Raw genomic sequence first — 23,970 nt, forward strand, 5'->3', positions numbered from 1 at the left:
ACAGTCCCAGGGATCTCTACCACGTACAAGTCCTTCTAGAGTGAAGGGAACAAACAGCCTCCAGCACTGGAGGCTCTTGCACCTCTCCTGAAGACAGTGTGCTCCTCTCCTGCTGGCCGTTGCCCTTTCCAGCCTTCCCTAAATCCAGGCACGCTACTGAGAGGGTGGAGGGGAAGGAGGAGAGGAAGATATATCTGCTGTCTGAAGGGAAGTCACACAGTGGCCTGGGAAATACCACTGGAATCACCCCACAGCAGCCACCTCTGCGGAGCTGAAGTGATGGAGACCCTGGAAGGAAGTGCTGCTCACAGGCTGGTGCTGCTCAGTCCTTATGGGAGACCTGGGGATGGTCAGAGCATGCCCCTGGCAAGCTCAAGGACATTCCCAAGCTGCGGGACAGACTGGAGAACATGAAGGAGGCAGAGCTGCCATCCAGGGCATGAGGAGGAGCAGCAGGCTGGCAGGAACAAAGTGCTAGTGTGCTGGATATGTCCCATTTGGGGCAGGAACAGCCTCTTCCATGTGCTTGCCACAGCATCCTCCAGAGCAGATCAGTGTGATGGTGCTTTTTGGAGGACAGCATCCTTTGCAGGCAGGCCACTGGGGAGGGGTCCCGCAGTAAAGGGGGGGGGCAGAAGCATTGGTGATGATCCAAGATTTATATTAGATTTCATGGTCTTTTTGTTTGCTCAGATTTTTACGAGCTGTAAACTGTGAACTCTGGATACACCAATGTTAGGATTCATTCTGACACTGCTATTTTCAATACATACACAGTTACCCATCCTTCTGAATTTTTTTTTTTTTTTTTTTTTTTTTTTTTTTTTTTTTTTTTTCTTCAGAAATATCTTCCCTTGGCAAAGGGTCCTCCAGGGCAATTTCACTGCATGTAATAGGGTTTAATTTGCATTTGTTTTGAAGTGTCTGCCCTTTAATTTTATTAAATATTGTTGTTTTCCAGTGCCATCAGGCAGGTAGAAGAGCTGCTCTTTCCTCTGGAGCAGTTGTTATTCCTCAGACTTTCCCCAAGGCAGGATGCACACACGCCCCCCAAACAGACACCACCAGCCTACCCTGTAGCCACAGAAGGGGAGGATAGCACCAGAGGATGGCCCAAAAGAGGACACAAATTCACTCTGTTTGTAAACCTGATCATTGATTTGAGAGCAAACAAGCTGCTGCTGGAAGAAAAAAAGGAAAGAGTCATCCTGAGGCATTCAGCAATGAGCTATGCAGGGCACAGCCTCAAACCTCAGGAAGCCCCGATATCCCATGAAGTAATAAATATTTTTTCTATAAAAACCAACGTTATTTTCGCCTCTTTCATCTAGAAAGAACCCTAGTTGGCTTTTCTGCACTGCATACTCAATTTGGTAATTGCTTCTCCTTGCCACTGAAACACAAGATATTCCCAAAGACTCAGCAGTAGCAGAGGGTTAAGTGCCGGGACAAGCAGCTCCAACCGGGGAGGGCTGTCCTGCTCCATCCTGCCTCTTTGGCTCCTACTCCACTGGCCTCAGTAAGAGAAAACAGCACCCAAAAAGAGGGCTGCAGGAGAAAATACCTCTAAGCCTCAAAAAGGGGCAAATACACATACAAACACTGTAAAAAACAGTATACTGTTTCTTTAGTTTGTTTATACATACAGTTTCTTTAGTCTGTTTGCTCATGTGTGTATTTAGTTGTGAATTAAGAAGGGAGGGTGGGAAAGCTTTAGAAAAATCTGTTTAGGAGAGGGTACAGACCAGAAAAGGAATGAGGAAGCCAGATGCTGCTGCCTTCCTTTAACCACCAAAGACCTCAAAACTCTCTGGCAGAAGGTGAGCCAGAAACCAGCTTTGTCACAGCCCAGTTTGTTTTCCTTGAGAGCTGAAACATAGAGAGTGTGTCCCCTTGCTCCCTCCCATACAACAGGCCTGTAAGTGCAAACATTTTTACTCAAGCTTTTCAGAGAGAGGAGAGAGCTGCCAGTGTCCAGGAGGAAGACACACAGCTTCATCCAAGGCTGTGACCTTAAGCTGTTTTATCTAAGCACATGCAAACTTATTTAAATGCTCTTAAATAAAATGGGAACAGCTGTAGCCTAAAGTCCTGTAAACTGTTTTACATGAAAATCGCATCAGCTGGGCAGCCTTTTGAACGACCCTGAACCTGGAGTACAGGTGCATGACTGAGAGGAGGAGGTTTGGCATCACTGCATGAGGCACTGGCGAGAGCTGACCAAAAGCATCGCTCCTTCATCTGTCAGCCACCAGCCAGCAATAACATCTCGGTTGTACACATGCTTCCTGGCCTCCCTCAGGGCACGCCTGGCTAGATTTGCTGAAATCAGCTCATTCAGATGGGTAACTCAAACTGGGAGCAGGGCACTCTGGGCAGGCTTTCTGCTTGTTGAGCAGGCAGGAAGGAGAGAGTATTGGCAATCAGCAGTGTGTTTAATTGCATCCTCTCTGAGGCTCATAGAGGATGCATGTGTGTATGTCTAAGGCTTGTTGGGTAAACAGCTGGTTTAAGCCAGCTCCTCTTACCTCCCAGGAGAGGCAACCATGCTGAGCCAGCCTCACTGCTGCTTTTAACCTGGAACTGGAGTTGTGTTCGGCCACAGCCCTGGCACTGAACCACTTGGAGAGGAGGAACAAGCAGCTAATGCATCCAGCAGCACCTGAGGTGAGAGCGCAGCTTAGTGTGTAGGCAGACACTGTCAGGGAGGGCACAGGAGCTGTGCTGGAAGGGTAGGGCCCTGGATAGGAACCCAAGGCAGGGAACCCTTCCGCTGTCCTTTGAGACCCAGCCAGAGTGCCGCAGGTGGGTCTCTGCAGCAGTTCTGTGTGCGTGGAATGCAGCAACAAGACTTGATGATTCTGCCATGCAGGTGCTCTCTGCTGGGCAGTGCTGCTCAGCCCCAGCCTCATGGTGCTCCTGACCATGTTTGGCCAAGGCTCCAGGACAACTCTCAAGTGCAGCCCCCTTCCATCCTTCAAACAGGCTTGGGCTGCTGCCCGCCAGCTGGGGATCACCCTCACTGGCAGCTGAATTCTTGCTGGCCAATGTGCATCCATTGTGCTCTGTTTGAATCCCAAATATTTTTCTCCAGAGTTGAAAGGTCTTTTTGAGCATAATCTGCAAGTCCAAACAGAAGAAAAATCTCTGTTTGGTCCGAAGCGCCAAACTTGGTGTGGCTTGCGGGGGAAAACACCAAGTACATGAGGGCTGTTTGCTCTCCTTGCAACAGTCATGACTGCTCCTCAGCTCCACTAAGGCACATCTGACTGTCCCCTCTGCATATCTGTATCCTGTGATTTAGACAGTTATCTCCCAGTGCTTTATGTGTTTTTGTGCTGTGGAAAGAACAAAAACCCATCTTTCTGCTCCTCCGAGAGCCAGCCCCATGGGAACTTCCGAGGGCCCTCACAGAGCAAGTGGACCTCCTCCAGAGCCTCCATGGCCCTCTGCAGAGAACGCTCTGCATGGCAGCAAGCGTGGCAGACAGTGACAGAGGTGCCACAAAGCAAATTCTGTAATACCCAGCAGCATGTTAGTCATGTCTGGTCTTTAGCAGTTTTTTGTTTGTTTGTTTGTTTTTGTGCAGAAGACTCTTGTAGAAGATGAATATACAGTGTTTCTTTCAGAAGAGTAACATCCACCATGATTTCCTTCCGTTTCCTCTGGCAGACAGAGCTGCTCAAAGCCCGTTCCACACACACACCAGTTTATTGGTGGGGTAGAAGAGAGACTTCTCCTCTCTCATTCTCCCCAGAAAGAGACATGTTTCAGGAGTTAGTACTCATTATGCTAGTAAGGCATTTGCTAACTCACCTTGTGATTCCCAGCGGGAAATTTCTTCCTGAGTTTTGAAGACTTCCCAGATTGTCCCAGTCTCCATTCTCAAGACAGTGAGCTCCCACCTGGTATTTACAAGCAGCCCTGGAATGGGACCAGAGGAGGCTTATGATGGTGGCATGGGTAATGATTTCGTAGTGACTTTCAGGGTCATATTTTCAAGAAATTACAGACTTCAAAGGGACACTTAAATTTAAACGGGGTACTTTGGAAGCACTGTCACAGTGCTCTGTTGTGTCAGCCACAGAGGCTTTCACCTCCAAGCCCCTCTCACCCCACATCGGGTCGATTGCTTTCCCACGGCATCAATCTGAGCCAGCAGTGGGACAGTCAGGATCTCTTTCCTCAGCTGGAGTGACTTGCTGTAGAATTTCACAGCGGTACAGGTTTCCAAGTTGCTTACCGTGGGATAAAACCTGCCCTGCCAGGGGGACGGGAGTGTATTCTATCTGGAAAAAACACAAACCAAACCAAAACATTTCTTCCGTAGTTATATCCTAAGTCCGTTGTCAGCTGTCTGGGCAGGAGCTGGCCTGGCCTACCTCGGGCCAGCAGGGACATTAGTATTGTTAAAGTAGTGCATAGGAACACAAGAAGTGAATGTGCAAGAGCAGAGTTGGAAACCTGGAAACTTGGAAATGCTGGAAACCAACATCCTGGTCAAGTTCAGAACTGGCAGAAACCTTTTCAAGGAGAGAGTGGGTGCACATAATTCATTGCTGCCCCCGGAATGAGACTGTCTTTATTCAGAAAGGCTGGTAACTAACCACAAATACTGACAATTATGTTTACTTTCATTTCAGTCTGTGTTCAGCAAGCCGTGGCAGCTCTTGGGCAACAGTCAGACCTTAGGAACAGAGGTATTCCTTCTGCTTTCCTGTTCATCTCAGCTGAAGGTGGCTCTCCAGCGAAAAAGGAAGATCCATCATGTAACTCCAGGGCCCCTCCTGGACAATGGTGTGTGTGCACAAGTGTGGGCCCTGCAGAGGCAGCTGTTGCCTTGTGTATGCAGAACAATCCGGATTCAGCACAGCCTGTAGGTATTTATGTCAATGGTCCAGTAGCAATTATGACATTACATGGAAGCGGAGAAGAAAGGTTCTGGCTGGCCCAGGTTCTCGAGCTTGGCAGCTGCAGCAAAAGAGGTCTGGGGTGGCTGTGCATGTGCTGTCCTGTGCCTGTGCAGGTGGCACAACTCTCAGGAAGTGCTGGGCACCAGGGTGCCCAGCAGAGTGATGGAAAGTAAGAGGGCTTGCAAAGGACTGGCCGGGGAGCAGGTGGGGGCAGGCAGCTGCTCACCCGGCAAAATGTTCGGGGCAGAGTGTGAGAAAGGGGGGAAAAAATCCCCAACCACCCGCAGTGAGAAACCTCCTGGGTGTCTGAAAGGCGCAGGGGTGGCAGCGAGGGCTGCCTCCCGCCGCCCTCGGGAGCACTGTTGAGGGGTCACTGGTGCGCTGGGGCTCTTCGGGTATCCAACATAACACGGGCGGTACAGGCCGTAACCGAGGCGATGATGCTGAGAGGTCCCGAGAGCCCCTGCGATGGCGGAGGTGCGATGGGTGGGACGGAGCGAAGCCTAACGAAGGAGATGCCCAGCCAGCCCCCTCCCCGCCCAGGAACGTGCGGGAAGCAGGCAGCGGGGAGCGGGCACCGTGCCGGGGCTCTGTGTGCCGGCCAAGAAAGGGCCGAGCCCTGCCAGCCCCGCCAGCTCCGCCGCTGCCGTGAAGCCCCCGCCCGTGGTGGGCGGGCAGAGGCGGTGCCGCGGCGCCCGGCGGGGCTCGGCGCGGCAAGGGGAGCGGTCGGAGCGCGGCGGAGCCGCCGCGATGGGCGCCCCGGGCACGGCGGCTGAGCGGTGGCGGCCGCGGCGGCGGCGGGGGCAGCTGCTACGGGGGCAGCTGTGCGCGCTGGCCGCGCTGGCCCTGCTTCTGGCCGGCTGTGCGGCCGGGCGCGGCGGTGAGTACGGGGCGGCGGCGGGGCCAGCGGAGCCCGGCTGCGGAGGGCGGGGCTGTGGGGGCCAGCGCGGCCGGGGCTGTTTCACGGGGTCCGCGCTGGGGCCCTCCCGAGCCGGGGTGTTGGGCACCGGGGCCGGGGCCGGCCCCGGGAGCGGCGCGAAACTTGGCGGAGCTCGGCGTGCGGCGGGGCGGAGCGGGGCCCGCCCGCCCCAGGGGTCCCGGCCGGCACGGGGTGGAGGGGGCCTTCAGCTCTCCTGGGGGGCCGCGGCCCCGGGATGGTGCCCGCCGGCCGGGGGTCCCCTGCCCGCCGCCCTCCGGCTGCGCGGGGGGGCGGTCGGAAGCGGTTCGCGTTGTTGCTTTGCGGAGCCGTGAATGTAAGCAGAATTTAGGAAAGGCTTATTTGCCTTTAAGAGAAGAAGAGCGTACGCCTCCGTGACTCGAATTTGCTTTTTAAATAAACAGACGTGTGTGAAGGGTTTCACGGTGTCCAGCATGGTGTGAGGAATGCTCTCATGTTCAGGGAAGAGCACAAACACCAGCTACGGCTTGAATGCAGCGTTTTTTGTGGTCTGCAACGACGTTGGGATGGATTTTTCAGATTGGGGACTTTTATGCCCTTAATTTAATCGAATTGTCTTTTTTTTTTTTTTTTTTTTGTACACGTTTTCTAAATCTTACGCTTTTACTCATAAGCATGGTAATTGCTTCCAAGAAGTAAGGCCAGGAAAAACATGAACATCGTTGTAAGTAAACAGGAGTTTATGCAAGTACTGAGGTACGTTCGAGTCTGCCAGCATGGAAGATGCAGATGTGTGACACCGATATCCATTCTTCCTTTACCTAAACTTCAGAGGCTGCTGGTGAGAAGGACTGTGGTGCTGGGGCCAGACCTGCGCTCTCTTCCCCCTTCCTGTCAATGGGAAGATGATCCGTGTCCGGCCAAACAGACTGGCTGCATGCTGCTGCTTATGCCACACAAAATATTAATAGATGATGTGGCAAGGGTGATTTTCACACCAGTTTTAAAAGGGCACAGAGTGCGCTCCTCTCTCTGAAGTGCTGTGCTCGTTCCCATCCCACGTTTTGGGGTCCCTGCCTATGCAGAAGGAGTTCCATCTGCTGTAAAGGCTGGTGCCACAGGTGCATTTGTGCTCTGCCTGAGCTGCCGAAGTGTTCCCCAGCTGGTGCAGCAGACTTGTGTCAGGGCTCTGGCTGCTTTGCTTCAGTTTGGGAGCCTGTCTCACATTGTGATCAGAGTTTTCTCAAAGTTAATCTGAGAGGTGAGGAATGACATTTGCTGTGCAAAGCCAGGAGTGACAGGGAGAAGAATCATGTCACAGGTGGAAATTTTGCACAGCGCCCACTGCGTCTGCTGGCTCTGTGTGGGCCCAAAGTGAGTGGGTGCTCTAGGGAGCCTCTGATACTGCCTGATGCTCTCTGGCATTTGTGTTGTGCTCAGGAGGTGGAAAGGTATATTTCTGTGTAGCTGTTTCAGTATTTTTCCCACATGAAACTGCAGCGTTTAGGATCCACAATACAAACTTTTGACTAGACTGCTTTTTTGTTGAGTGGCATCTCTGTCCCTGCTGCCCTGGCAGGAGGCTCCGGGGTGGTTTTCACTGTGTGCAGTTTGGAGTGCATGTGGCATGTGCAGCTCCCAACATCCTTGATGCCAGAGGGATCAATGGCAGCGTGAGGCTGGGCACAGGCTTCCCTGGGATGCTACAGTGACTGCTGTTCCCGGAGAGCCTTGGTGTTGAGGCACAATCCAGCTCAGAAACTCTAGGCTTGAATCACCTCTTGGCATGATACATGCTCGTTTTGAGTGCTGCAGTTTTCCTTTGTCATTCCCCTTCCCCTCAGGCACTGTTTCAGCTGCGACCTGGATCCGGAGGAGCCAGGCTTTTTGGGTCACTGCTAACCTTTCCATGCAGGTGGTGTTGGGTGCCAGAACCTCCTTGTGCGATGTGTGTGCTGACGCATCCCCACAGGAAACAGGCTAGAGCCCTTCTGCAGAGGCAGGTAACCACAGCAGTTTAGTTGATAAAACATCTGGAGCAGGCAGCTCTAGGGGACAGGGCATGGCTCTGGGTTTCTGCTCTGGTAGCCCCCCCTGCTTTTCTGAGGGCCTAAGTCAAATCTCTTCATGTCTCGTTCTGCTGTGTCTCGAAAATAAGGCCACTTTGTAAAGTGAGTTTGAGATTGCCTGATGATAAATGATGTGTAATAACAAAGTGTTAAAACATTATACTATTCTGTGAGGCTCATTCCAATGATCTTTGTATTTCACAAGGGTCAAGCTTTCGGAAATAGATACGGTGCTAAGAAGAAATCCAAGTTCACACAATTTGTCTGGGCAGTGATCAATCATACAGCTAGGGTGGCTCTTTCTCACTTGCTGGCAATATAAGTCTGTGGTTGTGCTCTGTCATGAAGGAGGTCACGCTAGTAACTGAGACGTGTAACTGAGACCAAACACAGCCCTGCAGACCCCAGATCCAGCTGCCAACTGCTGGCTGCCCGACTGCCACCCGTGCAGAAAGGGTCAAAGTGTGAAGTTTGGTTTATTTTTTTCCCCCTTCTTTATCCCCCCATCAGTCTGACTCTAATTCCCTGTTCTAAAGAGAGGGATGAATGGAGACTTTGTAATATGAGACCATCTTATAAATTGTAATGATTCAGGTTTTTCAAGGGAGGCTTCTGAGTCAGGCCTTTTACCAGTCTGCTGTCACAGATAGCAGAAATAGCAGGGGCATCAGTCAGTGGAATTTTTCTCTTCTTTGTGTCCGTGTCTTTGGCAGGATGGTGAGGAAAGGCTGGGTCTGATTCTGCAGCCCTTACTCATGGGGATGCGCACATCCCGCATGGAGTTGCCTGTGTGATTCAAGTGTGTAAGATCCAGGTTTCTTTTAAGTCTTGTTTTAACTTGATAGGAGTGAAGTGTTCAGAATGGTGGAGCAAGGCCTGCTGGGTACATTTTGACTGGCTCTGAGACTTACCCTAAAAATGAAGTTCAGGCTGTTTTCACAGGACTGGTACTTGCCCCATCCTTATGGGCTGTGGTGTGTTGAAAGCATCCATGTCACGAAAACGCACTCTGAGAAAGCTTCTGAGCAATCCTGGGTGGTGTGTTGAGAGGTGGGGAGCAAAGATCCTGGGCACGTCCACCTTCTACCCCTGTGCTGGTTGGAGGGGCTTGCATGGCTGGAATGAGCCATGTAGGCTGTTTGCTCTTGACTGTTTTTGTCACAGACCCTGTCTCAAAGGGCTTTTCCTTACAGATCTCCTTACTGCCAAAATAGCACTGAAGAACCTTGGTGGGACAGATCCCGGTCCTCTAGCCGAGACTTAAAGTGAAAACTCCCTGATTTTATTTGAACATTTTGGTTTGCGCAAACCAAAAAACCCAAACCAAACTTTAGAGGTCATGCAATAAAAGCACAAAAGCAGTTGTTTCCCTCACCTCTTCAGCAGAGTGTAATCCTAGCTTCAGCATGAATAATCCTAGCCCAGATGTATTGCTGTAATTGTTGGACCCCTGGATATGGGAATTTACCCTCACAAACTCGGGAGAGGCATCAGGCCAGAGCGTGGTATGTGACCTTTTTGGCAGGGAGAGTGTTTGGCCTTGCAGGAAATGACTTGTTCATTTATTTAGTACGTGCTCAAGGTCCTGCGCTGACAGCTGACTGAGACTGAGCCCTTGTGTTGCACAGCTTGAGGGGCAGCAGGGATGGGACACACGGTGCTGCTTGCCAGGGGTGAAGGGACCTGCCCAGATCTATGCTTGGCTGGCAGCATCAGCTTCATGTGCCAGCAGAGCAGGGCTTGCACACCTGGCTGTGGCTGAAGAACTGCCTTCACGACTCCTACGTCTCAGGGTCTGTTTGCAGTCCACTTCATTAAAGTGTTGTAGAAGTACTGGGCTGCATGCCAGGTTGGCTGGCTTGCTGAGGCTGGGTGCCTGGGGCGGACTCTGGCGCAGCACCTGGAACCACGGGGTTGTGGTGCTCAAGATGAGGATTTGGGGTGCTCGGGATGCTCCAGTGGGGCATGAGGGCAGAGCGCTGCTGGCTGCCCCAGCTGCTCAGCAGCAGAGAGGATGCCAGGCTGAGAGAGGGAGAGGGTGACTTGCAGAAGGACTCAGCAGCTGATGTTCCTTTGGTGCCTGTCAAGGTGAGGTAGGCTTGTGCTGCACACTGGCCTGTGCTGATGAAGCTGTGTGGGCTCAGTCCTGCTCTGTCCGTGGCTTGTGGCTGCTTCTGCCCTCATTGGTGCCTCCTGCCTGGGCTCTGGCATGGTGGTGGCCCTTAGCTGAGCCTTTCCAGCAGCTAACCCAGCAGAAAACTAGCCCAGGATAAACAAAGGAGGTTTACTGCCAAATTAGTACACTGAAATGACTTGATGAGGGGCATTAATAGGCCATGGCCGAACAGAGAGCCCTTGGGTATTGACTGTGGTCAGAACAGCAGAGCTCATGAGGAGGTGGACATGGTTGGTTGGTTCTGTCCCAGCCCTTTCCTAGTACTACCCTCCTGGTGCTAATCTTCAGTAGTCCATAATTAGAAAAGGCAGGTCAGTCACACTGTCCATTTTTGGTCAGAGATCCTCAAAAGACTTGGCTGAACCTGTCATATAAGAATGTGGCAGGTATTTGTGCCTGCATCTTCTTGGGAAGATACAGACATTAAAAATAAGTCTCTGCTGGTATGGGACAGGGTCATTTAGGAGATCAGCATCCATCCCTGCAGTTGGAGCATTCCCCTCACCCTGGACATGATTCTAGGTTATTAGCCTGTCCCAAGGCACTTTACTCTGTTTTGTCTCTGTTCTTTAAATTGATGGCAACTCTCTGGTAGCTAGGAAGATCATTGGGTTTTTTCCTGGTTTCTGTTCCTTTGGAGTGGTTTAAGTTACCCCTTCTGGATTTCCTGTTGACAAGCATAGAAAATTTAGTTTTCATAAGGCCTTCCCTAATATAAAAGATGAAGAAAACAGCCAGGTTTCATGAAACCTGTGCCTGAAAACTTCAGAATTTTGTGTTTTGGAATGAAAGCCACATGAGGTTCACAGGAGTGCAGGGCGTGAGGGATACGCCTTAGGATCCAGTGCAGCAGCTTCTGAAGCTGCAGGATTGTCCTGCTGCTGTGGGCATGGTAATGGAATTGTGCTACGTGGTGATGGGAGCTGCACTGTGTTGCATTCTCTCTCCCACTGCCTTTCACAGCTCAAAGTCAGGCAGTTGAGCTACAGCAGTGCATTTTTGAAAAAAAAAATTAAAGAGTTTTAAGTTTTTTACTCTTTTTCTAGCCTTGCCTTCCTTGCCCTTCTCTAGAGCAGTCTTTAGGCTTGGGGCTTTGAAGAGCACTGGGGGTGTTCAAAAGTTTTGTTCTGCTCTGGGTTTTATCAGTCGGACCAATGCGAAGAGTCACTGGTAACCTCATCCTAATTTTTTTCCGCTGCTGTGGGTTTCCAGGCAGGAGCAGTCGGGCATGCCCAGGTGTGGGCAGTGTGTTCAAGGTCCTTCCATGGTAATTATCTCTTCTATATACATACTCTCAGGAGAGTAAGGTGCAAGGCAAATAAATCCTTGTGGCTGCTCCAGTTACTCACAGCATCAAAGGGAATGCCTTTGGAAACAAAATGGTAAGTGTGTGTATTTTGCAGCTCGTGAATGGGTTCTTGGCTTACCCTAGAGGGATGCAGTTGTTCTGTCTCTCCTCCCTGTGGGATCCTTGCTGGGCTGTCAGACTCCTGCAGCCCTGAACAGCCTGTCCTTGTTACCTTACTGCCAAGGGCATCTGGATGGGGAGTTTTCGGTGAGCTGGAGATCCCTCGGGGGTTGGTTCCCTCTGTCTTGTCTCATGGCAAGGTTCACATTCCCTTTTCTTGCATCACCCCCCACAGAAGGTCAAGTCTCCACAGCAGTCTGCAAAGCAATGTTCAGGTGAGACTGAGGCCTGTTTTTGTCAGCTTGGGATCCATAGCAGTGGAGCTGCTGAGCTAGGGAGATGGCCATGGGATGAGCCTCCTGTGCCCAGGAATTTGGGAGGGCGTTGAGGCCTCCATCACTTTGGCTGGGAGACAGCTACATCAGAAGACCAGCTGTACCTGTGTGAGACAGGAAATAGATGCAGTCCCTGTGTCCCTACTGTTGCATGGCTGGATTTCAGCTGAATGCTCAGATTTAAAAATAAAGTGGGTACAAACTCTAGATGCTAAGCTTTTCTTTGGAACCAGGCTGAGAAGACTTTGGAAATAACAGGATTTCTCACTGTGTTTGATTGTTGGTGGGAAAAGAAGAGAAGGGAGTGGGACAGGATGTTGCATCCAGAAGAAAGGGCTGGACTCAGGCTGGATTAAAGGCTGAAGCTTGATGTGAACTGGAGATGTTTAAGCTGGGTTTTTTCTTGCTGTGTTTCTTTTTGGTTTGTTTGTTTTTTTGTGGGTTTTTGTTTTTCTTTTTAGGTTTGGCTTTGTTTGTTTGTTTGGGGTGGGGTTGGTTTTTTTTTTTGTATTCTTGGGACTAGGAGCATTGTATCAAGGACTCCAGGGAAAGGTCCTGGACCTTGTTCTTATGTAAAAAGGGAGGCATTAAAGAGGAGTCCAGATGTGGTGTCCAGTCCCTATAAGCCTTGTCTGTGGGAAGCAGATGGTCCTCAGGTCCTGTCTGGGATCTGGGGATGGCCTGGAGGAGAGGGAAGCAGTGTGTGTGTCCAGCGGTACCTCATGCCCCACACTGTCCTCTTGCTCAGCTCTGTAAGGCCAGGGCACAGGTCCTGTGTCAGTGGATGTGTGTTGGGAAGGGAAAATACCTTCCTTTAGTAGGGGAAAATCCCTCTTGGGCACACAGGAGTGTCAGATGGTGTTTGGAGGCGTGGATATGGCTGTTTTGGGACATTCCTGTGCCGAGCTGGTGGCCAAGCAGCTGTGTGAAGTAGCTGGGATGCGCAGCCTGGCCTGACCTCACTGCTTCTTTGATCGTGTGTGCAAGCGCTTCAGCTCAGGGCTGGCTTTGTGTCCACAGGCAGTCAGGCCAGGGTCCAGGGATTGATGTGCAGTGTGTGAAGTGCTTACTCAGGCTCTTCTCTCTCTGGCTATTCCTCGGGCCCCAATCCTGCTGGAGGAAATGGGATGAGCAAGTGTGTCCTCAGACTGCGAGAGAGGGAAACTGAGAGCGTTCGAGGGGTTCTCCAGGCTCGGGAGTGACAGGTACCCAGGTGGAGCTCCAGTCCCCAGTGTTCTGCCCTGTTCCTGTGGATGAACCCTAGGAAGTGTGCTGTGTCCCTGTAGTGGCTGAGGGATTGCAGTGTCCCATCAGTCTCAGTGCCAGGAGAGGAGAAGAACAGTGTTTGGGCGGTTTTGCAGTGCTGAGCCCATAAAGGGAGCATTGGTGTGCCAGAGCTCATCCTCACTGTTTGCTCCAGCAGCAGGCATCACCTATTCAATGAGAGCTGCCAACAGATTTTAATAGCTTGATTGGGAAAGAGCCTGCTGAAGTCCAGGAAAAGAATCTTTTTGATCTGCAAGCCAAAAACATGCTAACTGAGCTACAAAACAACCAAAGGATCTGCTATTAAAATCATCCTCGTTCAGAGAGAGACTCAGCTGGCTTTTTTCCCTAAGATGGCCAGAATATCCTGTAACATAAAGCAGGAGGAGAAACAAGCCCTTACATGGACATTAATTTTTCCTCTGAGAAGATCTACTCTCCAATTCTCAGTGCACCTCTACATGGTAGTTGATTTGTATGTTGTTGAGAGGATGGGGTAGAAAGAAACTCTTGTAAATGAGCGTTGCCTGCACTGAGACTGTGCAGTAATCCATTTGGGGGGAAACTGGTCCCAGCCAGTGGCTGCCACACACAGCTTGCTTGTTTAGCAGGTTCCATCAGCTGTGCTCACAGCAAGGTGCTGCTGGCTCTGCACTCCAACTGGGACAGCAGTGGCGTGGCAAAGGAGGCAGGCAGCACTTAAAAGCACCCTTGAGTTAGTTAACTTTGCTGCTGGCTGTTGAGAGAGTAAAACAAATTGATTTTCATGTTCCTTGGGTTTGCTCATGTACTAAATCAGAGGAGGCAGCAAATCAAGCTTGTTCAGAAGTGGAGGAATTGTCCGAGAAAGTAACTGAGTAATGTAAAAGCCTCTTGAGTGAAGAAATGATTCAAAGGGAGGTTGCAGGGGTGCCTGTCATCATAGCAGAAGGGCTCCAGCCCTCTGAGCATCTTTGTGGCCTCCTCTGGACTCTCTCCCACAGGTCCATCCATCCTTCTGGTGCTGGTGGCCTCAGAGCTAGATTCCAGGTGGGATCTCACCAGAGCACAGCAGTATTTTTAAAGCTTGATCGTTGGGCTATTTTGAAAAAATACTCAAAAACCAAACCAGGCTTTTTGTTTCATTTTATGAAAACTGTGTACTGTCCACGGGAAGCATGAGTTCTCTTCCTTCCACTTGGTGTCCCTAAGGTGCCCCTCGGGCATAGGGCTGTGTGCCGGTGGCAGAGCTGCTTGGGAGAGAGAGGCCAAGGACCCAGGAGCTCTGGGGCTGGTGCCTTAAATTGTTTAAATTGGCTGTTCTGGCATGGTGCCAGCTGACACCAGCTGAGAATCTGGACATAACAACTTGTCCAAGGTCACCTCAGGGGCTAATAGCAGAGTGGTGAATTAAACTCAGGTCTGCTGTGTCTCACTTCAGGGTAAATAAAGAGTTGTTTACTGCATCTTGGGGGGTCTGCTCATCTTAAAGCTTTATAAAGAAAGGACAGCATCAAACACTTGATTTTGGGATGATGTGGAGCACTGTCCTTCTGCTCTAGGACCTCTGGTTAAAAATAGAACTTTTTTTTTTTTTCCCTCTACAGTATTATTTATTTCCTTATAACACTTTGGAGCATTCCAGGCTAGCTTCATTTCTCAGAGGAGGGCAGGGGTGCTGCTGTGCTGCTTGGAACTGGTACCTGTTGCCTTTGTGCCTGTTTTTTCCAGCGGGTAGGGAGCATTCCCCAGGTGGAAGAAGTAAGAATGTAGGTACGAGTTTGAACAGGGATTGCATCGACATCATCTACTTTTAGGGATGGGCTGCCTTTTCAGGGATCTGCTAAGGAGCCTCTACAAGCTTCAGCCAAGCCTTAGCATAGATCTTCCTTGAGAGGCTTCAGCAGCCTTGTGCTCCTGGGCCACCCTTATAAGCACCAGTCCAAAATCTGCCAAAGCCAGGGATCGTTTTTGATAGTTTTCTGTATTGATCTGTGGTGATCTATGAGGAGCTTCCTGGATGTGTCCAGAGAGACTTTTCTTTTTTCCCTTTTTCCCTTTTTCCTTTTTTTAAAGTTTTTTTTCAGTCACCACTGTGTTGGTTTGGGTTTGGAAGAGAAGACAGGAGTTATAATTCAGGGTCTGCAGTAAAGAGGCACAAGACTGAGCAGCTCCCTCTTGCTGGAGGGATCCCAGGGCTGATTCCCTCCCATGGGACTGGGAAAAGGGACCTGGAGGCACAAAGGAGAGTGGGGTGAGTGGAACCCTCCTGCCCCATGAGGCTTTGCCAGCGCTGGAGCTGGCATCCATGTGCTCATGGGTGTGATCTTGGGCTTCGTGGCCGCATCCATCAGCAGGGAAGTGGATGTCATGGGAGGGATCTGTGGCAGGACAAGACTTAACTTTTTCCAGATAGCCCAAGCTGGCAATTTTAACTGAAATGTGCCTGGCTCCGGTTCTGTGATTCCCAGGATGCTAGGCCACGTCCCTCTCTTCTGTGACTACCAGATTTATTTCTAGATATGTTTGCTTACTTCTAATAAATATAAGAAAGAGATGTCCTGATGCTTCTATATATATTTGTCTGTAATTAAGGTAGGATTAATTGCTTAAAATTGTGTTTAAGGGCCTGTTATGAGATCACCAGATAGGAGCATGAGATAAAATGCATAATGAATACATTATGTTATAAATAATGGATACAGCCAGTGCACTGGCATCCCTGAAAGGTAATAGCTCTTTCAGTATTTAATTAAGTGGGTACCTGAGGGAAAACACTCTCTGTAACTAAGGTAACTTTCAGCTTGGCTTGGAGACACACAGATCAGTCTGAAGGAGGGCAGGAGCCCCCTGTGCAGTGCGGGGCACTGTTTGTTGTAACAGAGGCATGTGGAACCAGGCTTCCCACCAGGACACTTGGTGGGTGCTCCTTCCTGCTCTTGGACCCCATTTGCCTGTGGCTGACTTGTGACAGCTCCAGACCAGTTCCATTTGATGACCAGTGACAGGGAACAGGACCACAGGCACCCTGCAGCCTCTGGAGCACCTTGCTCTCCTGTGTCAATTCCAGCGGTTAATTCCTGGGAACCAAGATGCATTAGTATCAGGAAATCAGTTTCCTGGGGAGGAAGGCACAGCATCAGTTACAGCTCAACAGCTGCCCTTCAGCATCTTCCTAGCACTGACAAAAATCATCTCAGGGGTTTTCTGAGCAGATAGAGGAAAAGGGGAATTACCACCTCTCTCTCTGCTGGGCCTGGGTTCCCATCTCTGTCCCCAGCTGCTTGTTTCAGTTCCCAGTTCCCCTCCACACTCCTGTCCCACTATATTTTATCCCTGTCCTTTCACTCTCTCCACTGTAGCTCTGCACTGGCTGGTGAGGGCTGGCTGTTCAGTGAATTTTCCTGAGTGTCACCTCAGCTTAGGAGTGCTTTTAGGCAGGAAATCCAGAGTTGGTGCCGAAGAGTGGGGTTAAATACCAGATCCAATGTCTTGTCTGGGGCCGAGACTCATCTCTGTTCCCCAAGTGCCATTCCAGCACAGTGGAAACAATAAATAACAGTGATTAAACAAATGCCAGTTACAGATTCATGTGGTGGTATTGCAGGGAAACACAAGGGGAAAGGAGATGTAAGGAAAGAGGACAGGAGAAATGTCTTTTTAACTTGAAAAACATGTTTATATAATTTGACACAAAAGCTCCCTTTTCCCTTGTGCTTGTTTACTTTTTTGTAAGATCCAGTTTTTTCTTCACCTTCTGTGGAGAAAAGCATGAAAAAAATCTCTTTTCTGATGTTTCCCCTATCATCAGAGATACCAGTGTGGGAACCAGGGCTTACAAAAGTCTTTTTTTCCTTTCCTTTCTTTCATGGAAGGGGTGGCTTGTTTTTAGTGCTCCATCCACTAGATCTTGTTGCTCCAAGCCCTGTCCAGCCTGACCTTGGACACCAACAGAAATTGTTCAGACAAAGCTCCAAGGGTGTAATTTGTCATATATTTTAGAATTTAACTAGGATAAAGTCATGATTCTCCTTCCCCTTCCCTTTCCCCTTCCATTTGTGGAAGACCTGCTATGTTTCTTTTCCCAGAACATTTTTATGGTATTTTCAGACTAAATTTAATTCTGTGGAATTATATTTAGCTAGAAGTGTAAAAGAGAGCAAACCAAAATAAAATATTTTATTCCACTAAAACATTACATCTGATCCAAACCCATCTTTCCTTCCATTGTGTCAGCTCAAAATTAGGAAAGAAATACATAAATTTGGGGGATGGAGCAGTGACTGTTCAGCTGCTGAGCACAAACCTACCAATCAAACCCCAGGTATTTGCCCCTGTCACAGGGGATTGAAATACAGTTTGTTTTTTCACTGCTTTTTAAAAGATAAATGAGTTCTCCGGAGAGTTAGCTCTTTCTGTAACACATTACCCAATCCTTCCGAGAAACAAGGGTCTGTCTGGTAACAGCAAGGCTCTCAAGTACTGCTTTTCAAGCCTTGTAAGGTCATGATTTCCAGGTTCAAGCAGCTACAGGATCTTGGAATGGTATAAAAACTAGCACTGTTACTGATGGGAAGTCAGCTGGATTTTAAATTATTGCTGCTCTTCTTTTACTTGTCTACCATGAAGAAGGGAAATTGTGATGGATGGTTTTGATAGGGATGACCCAGATGTGCGGCCACCTGTAGAACACCCTTACTGCTGTGATTCACACCTTCTGTGAGCTGGGTTTTCTAGTGAAATGTAGGAAAGAGAGAGAACAGGGGGTCTGAATGTACTTTAGGATTCCCTGGCATCCCTCACAGGTGGCAGTGATGAGGGCGAGATGCATGGGAAGGAGCTTGGTCAAGGAGAGGACCTGTCCCAGGGACGTGTTGTAAAGTGGAATTTGCTCTCCATCTTCCTTTTCTGCCTCTGAAAATTTCCTGTTTATTTGGGGCAGGGGGGGAGATGCTGGCACCTGCAGCAGGGTAATGTAAAGGACGCTGCTTCACCTACTCTTGCAGTTTTCCTCTATGACAGCCACAAGAGCAGGAGGAGGAAAAAGCAGAGTTTTCTGGCCAGTGTTAGGAGACTGTCCTGTGCTTGGCACAGAATGCAGACAGAATAGGCAGTGGCTCTGTCAGGGGAGATGTGCTGTGCTGGCTAGCTGTGGAGATCACACTGTGCGGTCCATGGCTGCCATGCACAGAGATCGTGTCAGCAGTGCCCAGACTTTCCACTAGTGCCACGTGAAATGCTAATGAGAGGAGAGTGGCAGCAGGGAGTTGTCGCTGTGTCCTTCTCAGAGCAGCGCTCAGTTCACCCAGGCTAGCTGTGACACTGCGGTCAGTTGAGGAACACTCATCTGGATTTTGGGAACCAGAGGAGCGGCAGAGGGGGTTTTCCCCTTATCATGGGAGAGATCTCGCGGAAGATGGAGGGAGGAGCCTGACTCAGTTGGAGGGAAAAGTCCAAGGTGTTTATTCAGTCCCACTCGGGGGACATCTGAACCTCAGGGAGTCTCTCCAGCCGAGCCACCCGGGGCGGTCAGTGCCGGGATTAAATACAGGGGAGCAACAAAGGGAGGAGACAAACCGACATCCAATGAGGGAAAAGGTGGGAGTGGAACAGGGTTGGAGGGACATTCAAAGAAACCAATGAAAACATAAAGGGAGGAATCTCCTCAACTCCTGCCCTATCACTCAGTGCCCTTACCCGAGTTTTCTAGAAGCCGGGAGGAACAATCGAATGACAGGCAGGGCCCATAGGAAGGGACTGAGAGGAATATGGGAGGATTGACAGGGAAAAGAGCCAGGGACAAACCTTGGAACGTAACATTTCTCAGGAGAACAGGGGAGTACAGAACAAACCATTACCATGAAAATAAGCAACATAAAATACAATATGAAAATAAATAACAAAGCACTGTGCAACAGGGAGGGAAATATCCCACAGAAACCAGAGCAGAGAAACAAGCTCGCAGTACCCAGCACTGTTGTACAGACCATCAGGAAACTGCTGCCTTGAGAATTACCTGAATTTGGGCTGGGTCACAGAGGTATAGCCGTAGTAAAACTGGAGAATTTACAGAGGCATGAAAAGATTGTCAGGAGAAGAAAAACCATGTTTACTTTAGAGAGGAGCCGAGTCACGTGAGGCTGTGATGGGCAGAAGTAGAAGGTGATATTTTTACCAGGTATAGAACTGTTCCTTTTGCACTTAGGTGTAGATCAGGAAGAACGGAATGATCGATTTAATGGTCAAGCTGATATGAATATTAAAGAAAACACAAGTTTCTGCACAAACTGGTAATGAACAATCATGGAAGCTTGGAATAACCACACATCTAGTAGCAGTTTTTGGCACAACACAGTAGTGAACACAAGACAGAATTTTATCTTCATTTAACTAAGCTTAACCCAGCACTCTCTGTGATGTCGTAACCTAGGAGTTCCTGGGGAGGCTGTTCATCTCTTGCAGGGATACTTTTCCATCCCCTGGGCTTTGCTGTATAAGGTGGTGCAGGCACCTCACCTAGAGTTTGATGAGTCGTGAATGCATTTCTGCTGCGTGCTGCCTGTCCTTGAAGTTTTCTTTGCTCTCACTCAGGGTGGGAGCAGAGGCAGGCCTCAGCAGAATGCATGTGGAAATTTCACTTCCAGAGGGTGGGCAGCTTTTCAGAGTTAAAATAAACCAAAAGTCACATTTTGCTGCTACCCTGAGAGCTGTGGAGCTGTTGTTGGACCTTTGGAGCATGTTGTGCCCTCCCAACTGCAGCTGGGCTTTGTTGAGAGAAGTGCTGGGCTGGGAGGGGCAGAAGCTTCATGGGGACCTCAGCGGGCTCTGTGTTCCTTGGGAGAGAGCTGGGGTGCCTCTCTGGAGGTGTGTGGAAGCTGTGGGTGTGCTTGAGGTTTTGTGGGGGTTGTGGGTTTTTTTCTACTGGTGATCACATGGAAAATATGTGGGAGGGTGTGTGGTAAGAGGCTGTTGGTGCTTGGCCGCTGCTTGCAGCTTGGCTCTGACCTCTGTGCCTCACTTGTGTGGTGCAGGCATTATCAGCAGTGTGCTTTCCAGGGCCTTCATCACCTTTCCATGTAGGTCAGGATGCATGGAAATACAGCTTTGAAATCAGATGTGGGGACTAGGCTGCTTGTCATAGCCAGGTGTAGGATTTCTGGGGCTTTTGTTATTTGTTTGGGATTTTTTCCCCCTGAGGATGCTCTATTTATGGTCCTTGCTGCTATTGTTTTTGGAAGAAAAACATCTTCCAAATCAGCCTAGGCAAAGGGCTAATCCATTTATGACATACTTACGTGCAGTCCAGAGCTCAGATCCTGTGGTGGTTGTCTGCAGCAGGTTTGACAGTGCAGGGGCTGACTGGACATATCCCTGAGGGTCTGAGGCCAGCAGCCACAGGGACACGGCTGTGGGAGTGCAGCTCTTGAGCAGGTCTGCAGCTCATTCAGCTGAGTGTTGCTCTTCCGCCAGGGTTCACCTGATCTGTCCTGAGGTCACCACACCACTGCTCTCCATCTCTGCGCTGGCTTACGTGGAAGCTCGTCCTTGTTCCAGCTTTTTTTCTTCCGCTAAGATATTTCGCTGTTGTTTTAACTGCAGGAATGTTTCAGGGAGACAGAGGTAATTCAGCTGGTTGTGAAACCAGCCCTCCAAAACCCAGGGCTACCTCTGTGAAAACAATGGATAAAAGGGACAGACAAGAGAGGAGGAAGGGCAAGCATATTTCAGAAAAGCTGTGCTGTTTTTGGCTCAGGCCAGCCGTTTGCATAGAAAGTAGTTTATTGTCAGTGAGAGCTGTGGATACGTGCCAGCTCTCAGAGCCCTGCCTGTGCAGCAGTGCTTTGTGCCAGGGAAAGGCAGTGGTGACAGAGCTGTGCCTTCATCTGGGGCAGTCCCCTGCCTGTCAGCTCTTCCTTGCTCCGGCCTCTGGCCTATCAGCTTTCCCTGCTCACAAGCCCCCTGCCTATCAGCTCTTCCCTGCTCACAAGCCCCCTGCCTGTCAGCTCTTCCCTGCTCACAAGCCCCCTGGCCCATCAGTGCTTCTGTGCTCCGGCTGGCTGCTCACAAGCACCTTCCATCTTTGTTGCCTTTCTTCACATTGCATTGTTGAGCCAAACCCTCCACTGCAGTGGATGAGTTTCTTCTCCTCTTCCAGCGCTGGGTTTGTGTGCTCCTGTCTTGTTTGGCTGCTTGGGCCAGCTGTACAAAGGCCTCCCTGTCCCGTGGGACTTCCATCTCCACACCAGCCTGCTTTGTCCCCTGTAGGAAGTGGGTGTCTGCTCCAAGGTCTTGCTGCTGTTCATCTTGTTGGGGTTTCTGCACCTTGCTGCTGAAAATAAATGTGCTTATGAGATCAGAGTGCAATTGGAGAATATGGGGATGTTGTTCAGCATTGTAAGGTGCTGTTCTTTGTTCTGGGAAGTGCAGCCAGGATGCATTTGGCAGTGTTTCTGCCGCACTTGAAATTGTAAACTCCAGCCAGAGTCATCTGGAAGAGTGTAAGGAGCTCCTGAGTTCCCACATGGAGATCTGGGTCACACACAGAGCCATTCCAGGAGTTCTGAGCTGTCTGATCAGTTCTTCTTTCCACTCCACCTCATTTTCATGCTGATAAGTGGAACAGGTGAACAGTGTTGCTGGAGACGCCATGCCCAGCAGGCTGCCACGCCAGCCTGGCAGAGACATGAGCTCCTAGCAAGCACACACTTATGTACTTATGTTAAGAGACTCGGCCACTGGAAATGCATTGTCTGCATTGTCTTAGTTCCATTACAAAATGCAGAGCAGGCACAAAGACAGGGAAAAATGATTTGTGCTTATTGTTCATGAGAATATCTCTGGGAGGAAGTGCAAATAAAGCTCTCCAGAATCTGGGTTCTGAGTGTGTAGTGTAAAATTGGTGCTGGGTAATTGGAACTGTAGAAAATACCTTGTGGTGACATTCGGTGCTTGAAAAAATAATTCTCTCTCTTTGAAATACGCTATGGTACAGAACTTCGAAAAAACTCTTCATTGTACCAGAGCTTTACAGGATGTCACATTATACAGAACAGTATTATTTTAGTATAAAGCCAGTAGCTAGAAAATTAATAAGGAAAGCATTCCATCTGGCTTGCCCAAAATGGCACTGTAGCTAAGATGGGATGTTTAGCAGTCTTTACCTCTGCTGAGAAAAAAACTGTTGTGGTTTCTATCAAAAATCATCCAGTCCTGAATAACTACTGTTGAGAAATAAAACTGTTAGCTTTCTTTTTTGTAAGTTTTTCTGCTTTTCCTTGGGAAGAAGAGTTTGGCCGTGGTGGTGATGGTCTGGCAGCCCTGCTGTGGGATGCTTGGCCGAGGTGATGTGCCTGATGCTTGTGCCTCATGCCAGCACCTGAAGCAGGGCAGGCCTTGAGTATCCTCTATCACACTGCACCGGGACTGGTGCCAGCACATGGGGAAACCACAGGGACCCTCTTGTATGTCACTGAGCGTCCTTGCTAGCAAGCTTAAAATCTTGACATATCCCTGCTTTCACAGGGAAATCCTTGGAAGGTCAATGCTTTGAAAAAGGTTCATCTCTAACTTCTGTTTTCTATTGTTCTGTTGAGTGAAATGTGTTTTAGAATGGAGATGCCCTAGCCAGGATTTTGGGGATGGTGGGCTGCAAATTTTGCTGTGGGACAGCTGGCCCTGGTCAAACCTGGAGGTGCCAGAGGAGAACTTTTCTGGGTGTCACCGCATCGAGCTCAGCCATGGACCAGGTCTGCTGCTATTTACTCTGATTTTTGTCAATGCTGGATGTAGCCTTTATAAATACTCCTATTGCCAAATCAAACTTTTCCCCTTCCAAAGTCACCTTAGATGACTTCATCTTTACCCCTTGCTTGGAAGAGTTTGCCATCCGAGAGAGGCAGAGCAGAGGGAGCAGGAGAGGTTCTGCTGGAGCTCTGGGGCTGTATCAGTCCCTGTGTTCTCCCTCCTTTTTGCCATTGCTCCGTGCAGTGAAACAGAGAAGCCTCGCCTGCTTGGAGAAGAGTTCTTCTGCTTTGAAAGCAGTTTGTATGTGCAACTGAAACTGCTTTGCTCAGGCTACCAGAGTGTTTGTTGTTATGGGAGATCCCTGATGCTGCATTATACCTTGTGCTCCTTCTTGGAAATGCAGACTGCTTCCATCAGCTTAATCTTACTGGTGCTCATAGACTAAACTGACAGCAAATTCCGTTCTCTGACATTTGTAAAGCATTGAAAGGACAAAATGCTTGAAGCTTCAAATGATGGCATTTGGTTTACCAAGGTAAATGGGTTTTTTTTTGCTTAGAAAACAGGGGTTCTTCAGGCTGCCCCTGCAGCTGTGGCTCTTCCCCCAAACAGGCACCCAGATGACTCCTGCATATCCTGGGAGCATTGGTCCCAGTTACTGCTGGTGGCCTGGGATGCAGATTCCCAGGCAGTCCTTTCCCAAACATTCCCTCCTTGCTGGTAGCATGACATGAAGTGGCCTCAGCAGAGCACGATCTGGGCAGGGCAGCTTGGGGTTGGGCAGCTCACTCAAATGGATGTGCTGTGGAACCTAACAAAAAGGTTGGGGCCTGCAGAGAACCTTTTCCTTTGTCTTTAATCACCCTCTGAGGCATTCGCCCAAGACTGGAATCTCTATCCCACTGCTTTTTTGCCTGTGATCTGTTTCCAAAGTAGTGGACAAAACTGGGAATAATTCAGAAGTCCTTGTGAGAGATCTCATGTTCTGCTTGGTGGGAAGGAGCTGGATGGGTGGGAGGAAATCCCTCTCAAATCCTGTTTGTTACTGGAGGGCTACAAGGTCTCCGTTGCAAGAAGGCTGATTTGGTGTGTGGATACCTTCTGGCTTAAAAAAAATACAGAGTTTTTTCTTCCTCTCTTGAATCTGAACCAGCGTGGGAGGCATGGAACTGACACATGAGC

The 23,970-nt window shown here is 49.6% G+C and overlaps 1 protein-coding gene across 4 annotated transcripts in view; it reads left to right on the forward strand.

Annotated features, from left to right (window-relative positions):
* The first annotated feature begins 2,545 nt into the window (after window positions 1-2,545).
* The window catches only part of SLC24A3 (solute carrier family 24 member 3), a 141,052-nt gene continuing 119,627 nt past the window's right edge, over window positions 2,546-23,970 (forward strand). Inside the window, exons 1-2 of one of the 4 annotated variants that reach the window (XR_005700170.2) lie at window positions 2,546-2,667; window positions 4,644-4,876. Coding sequence is in view for 2 of the 4 variants with exons in the window: in XM_040059922.2 (XP_039915856.1) it covers window positions 4,795-4,876 (82 nt within the window). In the remaining 2 variants the exon portion in view is untranslated. Of the gene's footprint in view, window positions 2,668-4,643; window positions 4,877-5,732; window positions 5,794-23,970 lie in introns of those variants that run through there. The other 3 variants (XM_040059922.2, XM_040059923.2, XM_040059927.2) reach the window with 3 other exon arrangements.

The sequence above is a fragment of the Hirundo rustica genome, chromosome 3, assembly GCF_015227805.2.
Source record: "Hirundo rustica isolate bHirRus1 chromosome 3, bHirRus1.pri.v3, whole genome shotgun sequence".
NCBI classification, from domain to species: domain Eukaryota; kingdom Metazoa; phylum Chordata; class Aves; order Passeriformes; family Hirundinidae; genus Hirundo; species Hirundo rustica.